The sequence below is a fragment of the Panthera tigris genome, chromosome B2 (assembly GCF_018350195.1).
Source record: "Panthera tigris isolate Pti1 chromosome B2, P.tigris_Pti1_mat1.1, whole genome shotgun sequence".
NCBI classification, from domain to species: Eukaryota; Metazoa; Chordata; class Mammalia; order Carnivora; family Felidae; genus Panthera; species Panthera tigris.
This window is the reverse complement of record NC_056664.1, coordinates 29,276,676-29,293,672: the sequence shown is the minus strand read 5'-3', so window position 1 is coordinate 29,293,672 and position 16,997 is coordinate 29,276,676. Positions and strand designations below refer to the sequence as shown.

Here is a 16,997-nt window from a genome sequence, read left to right as displayed (position 1 = left end):
GCTAAAATATTGGAATTGAAGAATTTCAGTATTTAGAAGCCTGCTAGAAGCAGCCAGCTAGTGTATAACACTGGCTAGTCCAGGGGCATTTACTTCAAGACTTGGGACCATATATAACAAGACTAAAATTGCTGCAAAATATAGTGTATGTACAGAAGTGCAGTTTTCTGAAAACGAGTCCGCTAGACAATGGGTTTTATACCTAAAGGTTTAAGAGCCATTGATAATTCATGGGTTTGTTGCCCAAGTACACTGAATGTTGGCATTTCAAAGAATTTCTATCTTCTATAAATGTGGAAGATCTATACATGTAGTTTGCTTATCAAGTCTTTTTTTTTTTTTTTTTTTTTTCTTTCTAGTTTGCTAAGGTAGTAAAGACTTGTTTGAGTAGTTATAGTCCTACTATTACGGGAGTTTTCTCAGCCTAGTCAGAGGAGACTCCCTTTTACTAAATACAAAATAAGACAAAGTGATCTTAAACACATACCAAAAGTCTTCAATTTACTAGCAAAGGAACAAGCAAGGTGTTAGAACAATGAGCCAATTTAGAGAGGGTGTGAGTATAGAGGGAAACAATGCTTACATTAGTAGCTAATTAAGTAAAGATCCTAATCTGTTGTAACCCAGGAAAGCAGGGCAGGAAGCTCTGATATGCCTGTGGTGCCCAAAGTCCATCTCAGAAACAGAAAACAATGCATCTAAGAGGTCAATGCTAAGGAGCTACCTGTGGCTGTTGGATTATTTCATTTCCCAACAGTAGTGTCTGATCAGTCCAGTTAGTCATAAAAGTATGAAACAGGGTCAAACCGACGTCAGATAAGCAGAGAGCAAGGTAACAAGTTCTGCTTATTTTTTGATTAAATGCCACCAGAGAATTCAAGCGGTTAGCGAAAATGTAGAACACAGTTTACACATTTCTTAGTTTGGAGACTTTTAAAAATAACTTTAAGACAGCACAAAGAAAAAAGGAACCTTTGTTTTTTTCCCAAATCCTGTTTCTTCCTGCTTGGAGGTCCTTGCTTATTCCTAACCTGTATTCCTTCCTGCTGCAGGTACAGTGCTAACAAAGGTAACTCCTAAACAGCATGGGCTAATCTTTCATCAGCATGTACCTGACCTTCCATTTGAAAGAGAATCTCCCCCCACAACACACAAACCTTGCATTATTTTTTGACATATTTTTGACCATAGGACTTACATGTTTTATTATGTATCTCGTCTTCGACCCTCCCTTCGGTAAGGGATTTTTTCTGATTAGTTCTTTGCCATATCCCCAGCAACTAAAATTGTGCTTAGCACACAGCATTTGTTGAATGAATAAATGAGAGAGGCATCCACAGACCGACCATCAGGGGACGACTGAGGAACTTAGTAGAGGCGGAAATAGAACATTTTATCCCGAGCCTCAGGGGCGGTACCGCGAGGTTTGAACTCGCTCGGCCACCATAGTGCTTAGACCGGAAATGATCGGACGCTTCCGGCCTCGGTGGTCCGGGAGGAAGGTTTGGGGCTGTCGAAAGCCAAACCTCAAGGTCCTAAGGCAGGTCCTTTGCGGAGCTGAGACTCCAGCCTAGGACTCCAGGTCTCCGGGCCTCCGACGGGACGGCCGCCAGCGTGGCTGCTCGAGAGAATTCAGGGCCAGGAACGGGGCAGCGTGGGTCACCATGGCGACGCCAGCTGGGCTGGAGCGCTGGGTGCAGGACGAGCTGCACTCGGTGTTGGGGTTGAGCGAACGGCATGTAGCCCAATTTCTGATCGGTACCGCGCAGCGCTGTGCCTCGGCCGAGGAGTTCGTGCAGCGCCTCCGAGACACCGATACTCTGGACCTCAGCGGGCCGGCCCGGGACTTCGCCCTGAGACTCTGGAACAAGGTGTGGGAAAGGGTGAGGCAGGGCCCACCGCGAGAGGAGGTGGAGCAGGGGAGGGGCCCCAGTTTATTTGTCCTGGTGAGACTGGGCTAACTGTTGTTCGGGGAATTAAATAAGCTCAGTTTACAAGCACCTAGCCTTGTCCGTTGTCGCCTGGGTCCTGTGCTAGGTGCTGGACGTCCAGCTGTGGGGAGAAGTTCAAGGAGGGTTAAGTGCTACAGAGCAGTGTTTCTTGAACTTTAATATGCAGAGACTCATTCAAGACCCTTGTTAAAGTGCAGATTCCGATTTATTAGTTATGGGATGGGATCTTAATTTTTGCATTTCTAACTAGTTTCCGGGTAAATCCGATAGTCCACAGACTACACTTTGAATAGCGAGGCCAGAGAAGAGAGGTGCTGGGGCACTTGGGTGGCTCAGTGGGTAAAGCGTCCGACTTCAGCTCGGGTCAGGATCTCCCGCTCTTGAGTTGGAGCCCTGCCACCAGCTCTGTGCTGACAACTCAGAGCCTGAATCCTGCTTCGGATTCTGTCTCCCTCTGTCTCTGCCCCTCCCCCGCTCACTCTCTGTCTCTCTCTTTCTCTCTCAGAAATAAATAAACATTAAAAATTTTTAAAAAGAGAGAGAGAGAAGTTCTGTGGAAGGGCAGAAAAAGGTAGCAGTACTGATCAAGGCATGCGGGCCCAAAAATTCCTTGAAATTTGTCAGAGAAGGGGAAAGTAGTAAAGGTGTAAAGGTGAGCTTCTAGAGGACAGAACTGTGTATTTCTTGTCTTTGTATTTCTCTCACCTGACAGCACCTTACAAAACAGGTATATGGAAGAGTGAAAGTGTTTGGCATGTTGCTAGAATGGCATATAGCCTGCTTTAGCTGTCTGGTGAGAGATATGGTGCCTGGTGAGAGATAAGTTTAGAATGTAAGTAAGATGAGGGTAGATGATTTATGTTAATCTGTTTAGCATCTCTGGAATCTGATACAGTGCCAGACATATGACAAGCCTTTGCAAATCAATCCTCGTAGCATGTCGGCCGCCAGCATGGCTGCTTCAGAGAATTCAGGGCCAGGAACGGGGCGCGTGGGTCATCATGACGACACCGGCTGGGCTGGAGCACTGGGTGCAGTGGTATCAGAATGACTTAATCATGAGGAACAACAGAGGCTGAGCAACTGAGAATTGATTTTGAGAATGCAAAATAAACTCCATGAAGGCAGGGATTTTTGTCTTTCGTTTATTCCTGTGTTCGTACCTAGCAAGTACCTGGTGCATTGGACAGGTTTCAATAAATGTTAATTACTGGATGAACATGGTGTGAAGCCATTGGGAAGAGGGACAATGAAGGCTGGTTTAAGATCAGGTCATTCCTTAAATTTGGAATGGGGCAAACTTGGTGGGCAGAGATCAGGAGTTGCTCACATCCCATTATCTTCCCTCCTACTGAAAGGTACCACGGAAGGCAGTGGTAGAAAAGCCAGCTCGAGTGGCAGAGCGAGAGGCCCGAGCCCTGCTAGAGAAGAACCTATCCTATAAGTTGCTGGAAGACAGTGAGGAGAGCAGTGAGGAGACCGTAGGTAGAGCTGGGAGCAATGTCCAGAAGAAGCGTAAAAAACGGAAACACCTCAGGAAGAAACGTCAGGATGAAGAGGAAGAAGAGGAGCAAGAGGTTTCTGAGAAGGAGAAGAGAAAGACAGGGTAAGACAGAAGCAGGATGGGGCAGGGGATGATGGGATGATAAACCTTCTAGGAGGCCTTATGTGATCCTTCGGGCTGGGCTGCAGAGGAAGTAAACAGCTGACTGAGAAGCCAGAGTCGGAGGATGAGTGGGAGAGGACTGAGCGAGAGCGCCTTCAGGACCTGGAGGAACGTGATGCCTTTGCTGAGAGGGTTCGGCAGCGGGACAAGGATCGGACTCGAAATGTCTTGGAGCGGTCAGACAAGAAGGTACATAGGAGCAGCATGTTTTGTAAATCCCCAGGAATATTCCTGGTTGGGTGTGATTGCAGAGATAGTAATCTTTGGGAAGACCAGCGATGGCCTCTGGTGGTATTCATCTGTATGGTAAAAGGACCCCTCTGGGTGCTTTGGCTAAGGCGACCCTCTGCTGAACCTGTAGCCCTAGAGATTCCCACTGAGAAGGGACATTTCTTCATGCTATGGTATATCAAAACCTTGTGATTCTAAAGGGGGAGTGACTGTGGCTTTGGGAGATTTTGTCCTCACAGTGCTTTACTCTTGGCTTCTTTTCCTAGGCTTATGAAGAGGCTCAGAAGCGCCTCAAGATGGCTGAGGAAGACCGGAAAGCCATGGTGAGTCCCAGTGCCCAAGAAGCCAACATCAGAAGGCAAAAGGAAAGACTTTCTAATGAAGTGGTTTGGGGTAGGGGAAAAAGGACACGAAATACAGCGGGGATGCTGATGGGGTGTCAGGTCCCTGTTGACAGGAGCCTACCAAGGACAAACTTAAGTTGTAGAGGGAAGGAAGCTACACACAAACCCTCCTGACTCCTTAGAATTAAATCACGCTGTGTTCGTAAAGGAAGTGTGAGCTTTCCCTTTTCCTGAGACTTAATGAGATGTAATCAAAAGGCATCTGGAACATCAAGGGGGGTGGCTGGAGGGCAGGGGCAGGGCAGCTATCCCACTGCCCAGGGATCTGCCTAGGGATATGCTGACCATTCAGTTTGGACACACCCAGTTCCAAATACCTTCGTACCATCTAGTCTCTCTATCCCGGACATGGCCTTGTGATCTTCCTCTAGTTTCCTGAGTTGGTCTTCTTACTGAATGGGGACACAACCCTTGTAATTCATGAACTGAACTTGTTATGGTATAAGTTTAGTTAGGGTAGGTGGTTTTCCAAAGGTTTGGTCTTCCCAAGTAAGGTTATACTTTGGTTTCTCAAAAGAATTTTGAGACTCTTGATGTCCTAAGAATGACCTATTAGAACTCAGGTCTCTCCTGACCAAGCTGTCTCGTGACCCACCCCACAAAACAATTGTGGTCAGAGAGTACTAAGACATTTGTCTGTACAGGTGTAATGTTTTTATTTGCCAGAATTTAATTTTCCTTTTCTTTTTGAATCATGAAAACTTCCAAACAAATAAGAATGTTGAAAGCATTAGTATAATGAACATTCATATAAACTGGATTCAGAAATGGTTAATTTTTTTCTTAAGTTTTTTTTTTTTTAATGTTTGTTTTAGAGAGCGAGCACATGTATGAGCGGGAGAGAGGCAGAGAGAGAGAGGGAACAGAGGATCTGAAGGGGACTCTGTTCTCAGAGCAGAGAACCCCATGCAGGGTTCGAACTCACAAACTGTGAGATCATGACCTGAACTGAAGTAGGATGCTTAACCAACTGAGCCACCCAGGCACCCCTAGAAATGGTTAATATTATGTGTAGTATTTGCGATGTCTGTGTGAGTGTAGGCTTTTTTTTCTTTTTGAACCATTTAAAAGAGTTTAGACATGGCATTTTATCCTATTAACATGTACCTTCTAAAAATAAAGATATTGTCCTCTAAAGCCACAGTGCCATTGTCACACCCCAGAAGATGAACAGTACTTCTCATGTGTCAACTAGGAACCTGTCCATAGTAAAACTTCCCCAGTTACCCCAAAATGTGTTTAGTAACTGCTTTTCCAAGCAGGAACCCAGTTAAATTTCCTACATTACATTTGGTGTTTCAGACTGTTATATATTTTTTTGTTTCATTCTCTCTCTCTCTCTCTCTCTCTCTCTCTCTCTCTCATCTTGTACTATGTCCTACATTCTGGATTTATCTGACGCTTATCTTGTGGTATTGAGTTCTTCTATGCCCCATGCTTCCTTTAAAGTGGAAATTATATCTAAATCTTGCCTCAACTCAGATTAAAAAGTTGTGACAGGAACACCTCTTGGGTGGCGATGTGCACTTCACATTATACCACATCAGGGGGGACATCCTATCCGATGGCTACCTGTTAGTGCAGATATCCTTTTTGCCAACAGCCTTTCATCTAATGGTTTTAGTAGCCATTAGATGCAGATCCTTTCCTGAATCTGCTGTTTCACTGGGGATTGCAGAAGGTGATTTTTGGAGTTTGACATCCCTTCTACATTTTTTGGCTATCCTTGTTATGTAAAGAAGAGCTTTTCCTTAACAAGTAGGAATGAGCTATCATTCCTTTTTAAAAGGCAGGGAAAATGTTTAATTACTAATTTTCAGAGTAAGGAGTTTGGTGTAACAGCCACCTCACTGGGGGCAAAAGCTTTTTCCCATTCTTAGTGTGTATGTGTGTCACATTGGACTCACGAATTTCTATTTTGCAGTATTTTATAGTTTCATATCATTATTCTTTTTTTTTTTTTTATTTTGAGAGACAGTGCATGTGCATGAGTGGGGAAAGGGCAGAAAGAGAGGGAGAGAGAGAGAGAGAGAGAGAGAGAGAGAATCCCAAGCAGGCTTCACTTTGTCAATGCAGAGCCCAATGTAGGATTCCATTCCACAAACTGTGAGATTATGACCTGAGCTGAAATCAAGAGTTAGATGCTTAACTGACTGAGCCACCCAGGTGCCCTATCATGATTCTTTTTGATGTTTATATTGCCCTGGGTTGTTTTTGTTTGTTTGTTTGTATGTTTGTTTGTTTGTTTGTTTGTTTTAGTAATAGCTACACCCAGTGTGGGGTTTGAACTCAGGATCCTGAGATCAAGAGTTCCATGCTCTTCTGACTAAGCCAGCCAGGTGCCCCTCAAATTGCCCTGGTTTTTTGTCCATATTTTAAAAGGATATCTTCTGCTTTACCCATCAGGTTGGAAGGGTATTTGATTGTGTACTCACATTAGATCATGAGCATAAACTTTTAAGTCTTCACAGAATGAACAAGAAAAGCCAAGCAATTAAACCGAATTGGAGCCCCCAACGAAAGGGCTTAATGAGGTTTTGCCACCACAGTAGAGGAGGTTGTTGTGATCTGAGAAGACAATGTTGCCACAGTGGGAGGGCTCAGGATGAGAGCTGAGAAAGGTCTTATGGATGTGGCCAGTCTTTTATTGGTATCCATAATATGTCCTAAAAAGCTCATATCAAAGGAACCTGTAGAAGCCAAATGACACATTGTAGGAGGCGGGGAGAGGTTAGTTTCAGAGAGCTAGGCCTTTCTAATTACATCTTGCCTTACAGAACACTTTCTGATGTTATACTTCCATTTTTTTGTATATAGTGTATTTTTCCCCTTTTCCCAAACCATAGTAATTTGATTTAAGACCAGGGAGCATCTAACAGACTGAAGATTACCTACTGTTTTTGGCACAGCCAGTGGTTTTCGTTTGAGACCTGTGCTTCTAAATGCTGGTATTAGCCCTTTTGTTTTCCTCCTTTCCACTAAGTTGAATAAAATAATAATATAATCTAAAATATTCAAATAATTGCCCTGATGTATTTGTATTGACAAAGATGGTGAGACTGTCCAGAAGTCCTTCCAGTTGGATCGTGCTGCTAGAAGATAGTGTGTGGGGTCAGTGTGTGGCTTTCAGAGAGGCCCAGCTTGGAGTATACCATTAGGTTGGACATTGCAGAGGGACATTGCCAGCCTGTTGGGGAATTTGTCACTTTTACAGATAGATAAGGAAAGGGGTTGCTATTCTAATAAGATAAGGATTTGGTTGCCCTGTCCTGACCCAGGTCCCTGAGCTGCGGAAGAAATCCCGCCGAGAGTACTTGGCTAAGAGGGAACGAGAGAAACTTGAGGATCTGGAGGCTGAGCTGGCTGATGAGGAGTTCCTTTTTGGGGATGTGGAGCTGAGCCGACATGAGCGGCGGGAGCTCAAATACAAGCGGCGAGTGCGGGACTTGGCCCGAGAGTACCGGGCTGCTGGGGAGCAGGAGAAGCTGGAGGCCACCAATCGTTACCATATGCCTGAGGAAACCCGAGGACAGGTGAGATTAAGCAGAATCAGCTTCAGCCCTGCTCCCCAAGCTGAGGGGAGGGAGGTCTTGAAGGCATTGACCAGGGCTGTGGCTGGCCCCTTCTTTGTCTTGCCTTTCCTGGTGGGCAGGGGTAGTGACTGGGGAGGAGGGGCCTGGAAAGAAGGCATCACCTATCTTCACATGTCCTCTCCATAGCCAGCACGAGCTATGGATCTAGGGGAGGAGGAATCAGGTGCCCCTGGGGAGGAGCAGCGGCGCTGGGAGGAGGCCCGGCTGGGGGCAGCGTCCCTGAAATTTGGGGCCCGAGATGCTGCCTCCCAGAAGCCCAAGTATCAGCTGGTGCTGGAGGAAGAGGAGACCATCGAGTTTGTCCGGGCCACTCAGCTCCAGGGTGACGAGGTGAGCGGGAGAACTCTGGGACATCCTAAGGAGGTTGGGAAGCTGGCTCTGAAGCTCATGCCATTCTTTCTCCTTCTCAGGAGCCATCAGGCCCACCACCTCCAACCCAGGCTCAGCAGAAAGAGTCCATCCAGGCTGTCCGCCGCAGCCTCCCAGTGTTCCCATTCCGTGAGGAGCTCCTGGCTGCTATTGCTAATCATCAGGTCCTCATCATCGAGGGTGAGACAGGCTCCGGGAAGACCACCCAGATCCCGCAGTATCTCTTTGAGGAGGTACAGTCATCCACACCCTCCAGGTTGCTGGGCACTGGCCCTTGACAAGCACAGTCCTGTCAGACCTTCTTTTACATGGTGTTTTGAGTAGCTGCTTACCTTTTCGTCTTCAGTCACTTAGTCTTTTCTTCTAAATTGTGAGTTTCTTAAGAATAAGGACAAACCCTTTATGTTTCTATTCTCACTTGCTGCCACAATGTTTGTGTCTGGTTCCATACATTCATGTTGGAAGAACATGTAAAGCAGATAGATGGTGGGCTGTGGACCTTCCCATGCCAGCCAGCTCAGCTGTTGCTCCTCTGCAGGGGCCAAAGAACGAAGAGTCAAAGGACTCATTTTCCTTTTTCACCTTCTTTTGTTTTCCATTGCATCTGGGTCTGCCCCAGTTGTCTGTCCTGTTCCCCCTCAAATCTAGCAGGGCCTGAACATGATTACCCAGACGCTGGGACTCTCAGGGCTGGGTGACGACGCCCTCAAGGGCCCTAGGTGTGCTGTCCTATCCGTTTGCCCTTGTGGTCTGGTTTTCAGGTTCTGTCTGTTCCCTCCATTCCCCCTGCCCTGTCATGAATTTACATCTCTTTCTCTGAATTGTCCTGGGTTCCAGGAGCATATTTAACAAAGAGAAAACCTCTTCTCTTGTCATTCAGGGTTACACAAAGAAGGGAATGAAGATTGCCTGCACCCAGCCCCGGAGAGTGGCAGCCATGAGTGTGGCTGCCCGAGTGGCCCGGGAGATGGGTGTGAAGCTTGGGAATGAGGTGAGATATGTGGGGACCGAAGGGCGAGGGGAGCCTCTAGGGTCTGGGACGTAGCCCACACTGCACAGGGCTTCACACCACAGGTCCAGGCCCTGGCACCTCGTCCCCTAGCCCTGCACTCCCTTCAGGGAGCACCAGCCCAATTTTGATTGCTAATGGCCCCCTTAACAGGTTGGCTATAGCATCCGCTTTGAGGACTGCACGTCGGAGCGAACTGTCCTCCGCTACATGACAGATGGGATGCTCCTCCGGGAGTTCCTCTCTGAACCTGACCTTGCAAGTTACAGGTACACAAGGGGTCCCCACCTCCCACAAGAGAGCCACCATCTTCTCCTCTACCCCATCTGCTGCCTTCCTCCCCCTTCAGTATCTTCCTGTATCTCCTTTAATTTCTGGCCTTTCTTCTCTTTAGTCTTACCCAGCTAGTTTGGCCTTTGTCTTCTGACTAGCCCACCACTTCTTAGATCTTTATGGTGTGGATGGTACTAGGACTGAACTGCAGGCGCCATAGAGATGGGGTAGAAGAGACTGCAGAGAAGTCCTCTCCCTTCCCTGCCCACCCACCGCCCCCTGCCCTGTTGCTTCCAGAGTGTAGAAAATACCAGGATGGTAAAGTAGTGCTGTAGAGACTTGAAAAGCCATGTGAAGACCCTTTGAAGAAACTTAGAATGTTCAGCTTAGAGAGAAGAAACTCAGGGGACACATCCTGGTTCCCTCTAAACATGGGAAGGGGTGTTACTTGGAAAAAAAGGTCAGACTTGTTTCACGTGACTACAGACAGTACATGGAGCAACCATGGGAGAGGTTATAGTGAGACAGATTTCAGCACAATACCAAGAAGCCAGAGTGGTGATTGGAGGGGCTGTCAGTATGCCTGGACCCTCACTCTTGGGCCTTTGGCCAAAGTCTTGGAGTGCCTTGGCCTGTGAATAATGAGTTCTCAGTGTTGGTGTTGGCCAAGCAGGGCTTTGCATGAACATGTGTTTAGGAGGAGAAGGGATCTGTGCATGGGCTAGTGGTGGGGTCAGGCCAGCTGAGCAATATGTGCCTTTTTAACTTTTAGGAGGCTATAGATTTCTGGTCCTAGGATATCATATATGGAGCAATAGAACAAATATAATTTGAGCCTTCACATCCCTTGCAAAAATCTCAGAACCCATAGAAGGCTAGCCAGTGTAAGAGTGTTTGGGGCATGGAGTTTTCCCATCAAATCAGCCTGCTTTGTGAAACAGCTGGGGACTACACCAGCATAGTCAGGGTTAGGCACAAAGGGTTGAGCCAGGGGGTGAGCTCCTGCAGGCTTGACTGTCACTTGGAAATCCAAAGACTTGAGCAAGGATAAAGAAGCATGGCACACATGTAACTAAGGAGGAAACCAAGAAGCCTGCAAGGTCCTTTAAGTTTGGGGTAGAAAGACTTAACCGCTCCCTCTCTCCACAAAGAGGCAGCAGGACCAACAGGGACACATCACAGCAGTCCATTGGGAGCCTGGGAACTTCTGGGCTGTTCAGATCGTGGTGGCTCAGATCTGTCTGTTCATCCCCAGCCAGCCTGGGGAGCCCAGCCTTATTTGAAGAGGCCCTGCTCTCACTTTTTTTCCGCTTTAAAACAGATATTCTTACTTCTGTTGACTCTGACAGACCTTTGACTCTGATCCAGAGAGGATTGTCTGACTTGTCCTGGCCTTGGCTTCCAGCCTCCAGATCTTGGTTATTGTTGTCTGCCAGGCTGGAATAGGCTGCAGACCCTGGGGTCTTGACCTTCTTTAACTTTTTGTTGGTCTTCCTTAACTGGGGTGATTGGCTTCTCCTTGGAACTCCCTCCTCCCACATTCACCTTTGGGCTCTTTACTTCCATTTGTGCCCTTATCCAGGGCACCCTAGTGTCCTCTCCTGCAATGCCCAGCTTTCCTTGCTCACTGCTCCCCTGTTCTTTCCCCAGCGTGGTGATGGTAGATGAGGCTCATGAACGGACCCTACACACAGACATTCTCTTTGGGTTGATCAAGGATGTTGCTCGCTTCCGGCCTGAGCTGAAGGTCTTGGTGGCTTCAGCCACACTGGACACTGCCCGTTTTTCCACCTTCTTTGATGACGCCCCTGTCTTCCGAATCCCTGGACGCAGGTTTCCAGTTGACATCTTCTATACCAAGGTGCTCCCCTCAGGGAGGATGGACTTAAGTGTGAGGCACCAAAGCTTGAGCCTTTGGAGAAGGTTGTTCTAAAGATGGAAGGGGAAATGGAGAGTCCAAAGGGGAACTGGGATAAAGTGGTTACTGAGCTGGGAGAAGAGGAAGAGGTTTCCTGAGCAGATGGCCTTCCTGTGACCCTTCTCCTCCTCATCCCCAGGCTCCAGAGGCTGACTACCTGGAAGCTTGTGTGGTGTCTGTGCTGCAGATCCATGTGACCCAGCCTCCCGGGGATATCCTGGTGTTCCTGACAGGACAGGTGTGACATGTAGGGGAGGGATGATGATGTGTGTATCCCAGGGGAAGACAGAGCTGGCATGTCAGCTGTATGTCACTGGACTGTTCTCCCCATCCCAAATCTAGGAGGAGATTGAGGCCGCCTGTGAGATGCTCCAGGATCGCTGCCGCCGCCTGGGCTCCAAAATCCGGGAGCTCTTGGTGTTACCCATTTATGCCAACCTGCCTTCTGACATGCAAGCTCGAATCTTCCAGCCCACACCCCCTGGGGCACGAAAGGTTAGTTGGAGAAACCCACACAACTAGTAATGGAAAAGAGAGTATGTGCCTGCCCTGTGCAGGATATGTCCTGGGCACTGTTGCAGCTACAGGGTTCAGTAATAGTCCCTCACTTCCAGAGCTGGAGAGAGAGAATAATTCAGCATGAACTGAGACATAGCCAAATACATGATCTGTTAAGTAGCACTGTAGGGGTGCAGAGGAGGAGGGAGGTCCTTGGTGTGCCAGCAGGTTAGATTTGATCTGGACCTTTAAGAAAAATGGTGGGGAATATCAGAGCAAGGCCTAAGGTGAGTTTGAGATCAGAGCGTTATCTAGAAGGCTGAGTGGAAAGTTCACAAGGTGAAAACTTTGGACTGATATTAGGGAGGGCCTTTCATAGCAGTTGAAAGCATTTGGACTTCAGACGATTGGGTGGCATTCAAAAGGTTTTGAGCAAAGATGTAACTTTCATTCAACAAATATTTAACAAGCTCTCCCACATGCCAGTTACTGTTCTAGGGAACGAAGATACAGTGATAAACTAAGTCCCTAGCCTCCCAGAGTTTATAGTCTAACAGAGGTTAGGAGACAGTGGACATGTAAATACACAATGCTGATTTATGACAAATGCTAATGCTGTGGAGAAATACAGTGCAGCTTGGGAAGATGGAGACTGACTCTAGGGGGTGGGAGTGAGGAATGGCAGGGAAGTATTTTCCTTGGGGTGTAGGGAAGGCCTCTCCCTCTCCAGTAAGGTGAAAGGGAAGCTGAGGCCTGAACCTGGTGAGGGAGGGAGCCAGGCTGATAATCTGGGAGATGAGTGTGTCCAGCAGAGGTAAGAGCTTATGCAAAGGACCCGAGTGAGGAGTATGCTCGGACCAGCCTGGGAGCCTGGCTGGGAGCCCTTACTCAGAGGTAAGGTCAGAATGGTAGCCAGGGCTGGATGACTGAGGGCCTTAAGGGACTTGTATATAATTCTCAAGTAGGCAGGAAGCCATTGAAGGATGGGGTTAGAGACGTGACAAGTTAACATTTTTAAAGAACCATCTGGATGCCAGGTAAACAGGGCTTGGAGTAAAGCCAGGAAGACACATGAGGAGGCTATTGCAGGAAGTAGTGGGGGAGGGTGAATGTGAAAGTGGTGTTGGACAAGATGGAGGCAGGGACCTGGACCCACCCTCTCCCATTTCTGAAAAAAGTTCTAACTCCTCTTCTCCCTATTCCCTTTCCACATCATGTCCCTGTTTATCCCTACTTCTCCCTTGCCTCTGCCTGGCCTTGGACCTCTCTCCTGCCTTTGGATATGAATGCCCTCAGCTCTTGCCCCTTGTCTGCACCTGCTTGTCTACTTGAATCTTCCAGGATTACTTTTTCTAGGTAACTTGGTGGGTGGGGTCCCTGGGTGATTCTACATCCTTTCACTCAGGTGGTTGTGGCAACAAACATCGCTGAGACGTCACTCACCATAGAGGGCATCATTTATGTGCTGGATCCAGGGTTCTGTAAGCAGAAGAGCTACAACCCTCGCACAGGCATGGAATCCCTCACTGTCACACCCTGCAGCAAGGTCAGCCTGATTGGGCTCTAGCAGGGTCTCCATGGGGAAGGTTCAACTCAGAAACCTGTGGGAGCTTCTCAGAGGACAGGAAATAAGCAACCTACATCCTCTCAGATTTCTTTTTTTTTTTTTTTTTTTTAACATTTATTCACTTCTGAGAGAGAGAGAGACAGAGCATGAGTGGGGGAGGGGCAGAGGGAGAGGGAGACACAGAATCAGAAGCAGGCTCCAGGCTCCAAGCTGTCAGCACAGGGCCCGACGCGGGGCTAGAACTCATGGACTGCGGGATCATGACCTGAGCCGAAGTTGGATGCTCAACCGACTGAGCCACCTAGGTGCCCCCTTTTTTTTAAATGTTCATTTATTTTTGAGAGAGACTGAGTGCGAGTGGCAAGGAGGGGCAGAGAGAAAGGGAGATACGGAATCCAAAGCAGGCTCCATGCTGTTAGCACAGAGCCCAACGTGGGGCTCAGACTCACTAACCATGAGATTGTGACCTGATCGGAAGTCAGATGCTTAACCGACCAAGTCACCCAGGTGCTCCCATCCTTTCAGATCTCTTGCATAAATATTGCCCTTTGTCTTTTCCCTCATCAGATTGTCAGCTGTCCTGCTTCTCCTTTCTTTCCAGGCCTCAGCCAATCAACGAGCTGGTCGGGCGGGTCGGGTGGCTGCAGGGAAGTGCTTCCGCCTGTATACCGCCTGGGCCTATCAGCATGAGCTGGAGGAAACCACTGTGCCAGAGATCCAGAGGACCAGCCTGGGCAATGTTGTGTTGCTGCTCAAGAGCTTAGGTTATTGGGGTCCCCCAGTTTTCCTGAGAGGAGGGAGGTGGGGTTAGAGTCACTGGTCCTTGCAGAGAAACTGTCTATTCCCTCATATCTTTCTTTAGGGATCCATGACCTAATGCACTTTGATTTCCTGGACCCTCCACCATATGAGACCCTGCTGCTAGCCTTGGAGCAGTTGTATGCTCTGGGAGCCCTCAACCACCTTGGGGAGCTCACCACGGTGAGGTGGGAGGGCAGCATGGGCTGGGCAGGATGAAGGGATTGGGGGTAACCTCTTGAATGGTGGAGAGACACCTGAAGGAGGACTGGCCTCACCTCTCTTTCCTTCCTTAGTCTGGTCGAAAGATGGCAGAGCTACCAGTGGATCCCATGCTATCTAAAATGATCTTGGCCTCTGAAAAGTAAGCAACCCTCGCCCTGCCCAAACCCCCAGCACACAAACCAGCTGTGCCTCTTTCTGTCTCTTGGGGCCATCTTTGTTATCTTGCTTTTTTTCTCTACTGTATTATTCTTTAACAAGTAAGTTAGAAAGCTCTTACTGCCCCTTTTGAGGCTCACAAGGGGCAGTAAGACACTGTCTTGCCCTTCCTTGATCGTGATATGAAATGGATAAGATTGACTAACAGAAAATTTGGGGGCATGAATGGATGTGGAAGTCCCTTCACACCTGTGCAGAGTGCTATTTGTGGACTGGTTTGGGGACTTACTCATTCCTAAGGTTTCACACTGTAACATTCAGATGTAGTTGTGGAGGGATCACCTTTAAATGCCATTCCCCTGCCATGGTTGAGGTCAGAGGTGATTACATGAAGTGCTGTCTTTCCCTGATGCACACAATACACACCTTCCTCCTATAGAACCCTCAGAAGTCCCAAGTGCTTTCCTGTCCCCACCTCCAAGGATAGCCCTCCTCTGTTATGTTTCATGTCCTCGACACGCATATTGCCATTGCTGCAACCAAAATCTGTCTGCTCTGGTTTGTAGCCATTATCCTAACCAACAGTTTCCATGTGAGGACATAGCTACACACAGTGATCACTTTTCCCCTCACCGTGTGTCTGTTCCTGTGTGTCTTCCTTTGAATCCTCATGTTTTCCCCTTCCTGCCCCAGGTATAGCTGTTCAGAAGAGATCCTGACAGTGGCTGCCATGCTCTCTGTCAACAATTCCATCTTCTACCGACCCAAGGACAAGGTCGTCCATGCCGACAATGCCCGTGTCAATTTTTTCCTCCCTGGTGGGGACCACCTGGTTCTGCTAAACGTTTATACACAGGTCACTGGGCATGGATGATGGGAATGAGGGAGACATGGGGGGAGACTCTGGTTCTGCTACTTATCCCCCCCACTTCTCCCCCCTTTTTTTAACCATCTTCACAGTGGGCTGAGAGTGGTTACTCTTCCCAGTGGTGCTATGAAAACTTTGTACAATTCAGATCAATGCGCCGAGCCAGGGATGTGCGGGAACAGCTGGAGGGGCTCTTGGAACGAGTGGAAGTTGGTCTCAGCTCCTGCCAAGGGGACTATATTCGTGTACGCAAGGTCAGCGTTTCTTTAGTCTGCTGTTCCCCACACCCCCTCAATCTATGGAGCAAGCTTCTCCAGCGGCCTGCAGTCATCCCTCCAGCCTGAGGATATGTCCTCTTCCCCTGTGGAAAGTGTGCTCTTCTGTGCTTTCTCCCCCACGCCAATGAAGGTTCCTTCTCAGTGGGTTCTTCATGCATCCTTTACCTTTCTAGTTCTCCAGAAGCCTGAACTAAAAAGGTAGTGAGTGCTTAGGGTGCTTGGATATCTGGCTTTCTGGTTGACTTTCTTTCCTGTCTGCCCTTAAGGCCATCACAGCTGGTTACTTTTACCACACGGCGCGACTGACTCGTAGTGGCTATCGCACAGTCAAACAACAGCAGACAGTGTTCATTCACCCCAACTCCTCTCTCTTTGAGGAACAGCCACGCTGGCTGCTCTACCATGAACTTGTCTTGACCACCAAGGAATTCATGAGACAGGTGAGGGGACCTTCCCCTGCCCAGGAAGGTGGAGATATGTGGGGCGGTGGGATCCTAGCAAGCTCAAAATCCAGATTCAAGTTGCTGAGACCAGCAGAGAAAGGAAAACACATTGATTTAAGGTAGGATAAAATAGAAAGACATTGTTTCTAACAGCTGTGTCAGCATCTACTAAGATCTGCATACTCATTCAATGAATTAATGAATGAGAATGCCTGTTGTCTCAGTATTTTCAGATGCTGGGGTGAGAATGGTGAACAAAGCAGATGTGGTCTCTGTCATGAGTGTAGTTTATATAGCTTTATGATCAGATTTTTTAGGGATAGTTTGCTTGGGATCCTGAATGACATGTAGAGGTGTGTCTGCCTTTGGGGTATATAGTATTAGAACCTGGCACCTTTCCCCTAGCCCTGTAGTCAAAGGTGGAAAAAAAGAAACTTTTTGGTCAAACACGTACATTATGAATCTAGTTTGGAAAAAGGGGAACCCTGCTAATTTTTTTCATCTCTTCTAGGTATTAGAGATTGAAAGCAGTTGGCTTCTGGAGGTAGCTCCCCACTATTATAAGGCCAAGGAGCTAGAAGATCCCCATTCTAAGAAAATGCCAAAAAAAATAGGCAAGACACGAGAAGAGCTAGGGTAAAGAGAAGGGAACACAAACACAACCCAACGCCAGCTCCTTTTCTTTCTGTAGTATTATTTAATATCTATTAATAAAAGTATTTTTGGAATAAAGCTTTGTAGGAACTTCT

General features: G+C 47.8%; 1 protein-coding gene across 2 annotated transcripts; it reads left to right on the top strand.

The window, feature by feature from the left end:
* Window positions 1-1,441: 1,441 nt before the first annotated feature.
* DHX16 (DEAH-box helicase 16) lies at window positions 1,442-16,996 on the top strand. Of its 2 annotated transcripts, none has more exons than XM_007090598.3 (20): window positions 1,442-1,871; window positions 3,311-3,558; window positions 3,645-3,807; window positions 4,116-4,172; window positions 7,532-7,786; window positions 7,973-8,176; window positions 8,257-8,448; window positions 9,096-9,206; window positions 9,378-9,493; window positions 11,148-11,358; window positions 11,555-11,653; window positions 11,758-11,910; window positions 13,319-13,459; window positions 14,082-14,244; window positions 14,343-14,461; window positions 14,575-14,642; window positions 15,353-15,515; window positions 15,620-15,781; window positions 16,072-16,245; window positions 16,760-16,996. In XM_007090598.3, exons 1-20 carry the CDS (start codon window positions 1,665-1,667, stop codon window positions 16,886-16,888), a joined length of 3,135 nt encoding a protein of 1,044 aa, XP_007090660.2. In that variant the 5' UTR covers window positions 1,442-1,664; the 3' UTR covers window positions 16,889-16,996. The 2 variants fall into 2 exon arrangements, with proteins under 2 accessions (XP_007090660.2, XP_042841824.1); XM_042985890.1 differs by having other exon boundaries at window positions 1,442-1,883.
* Window position 16,997: the final 1 nt, after the last annotated feature.

Coding starts and splice junctions, on each gene's coding strand:
- DHX16 (XM_042985890.1), top strand. CDS start 1,665: ATGGCGACGCCAGCTGGGCTGGAGCGCTGGGTGCAGGACGAGCTGCAC. Junction 11,654..11,757: donor TGGTGTTCCTGACAGGACAG/GTGTGACATGTA, acceptor TCCCAAATCTAG/GAGGAGATTGAGGCCGCCTG. Junction 14,462..14,574: donor ACCTTGGGGAGCTCACCACG/GTGAGGTGGGAG, acceptor TTCCTTCCTTAG/TCTGGTCGAAAGATGGCAGA.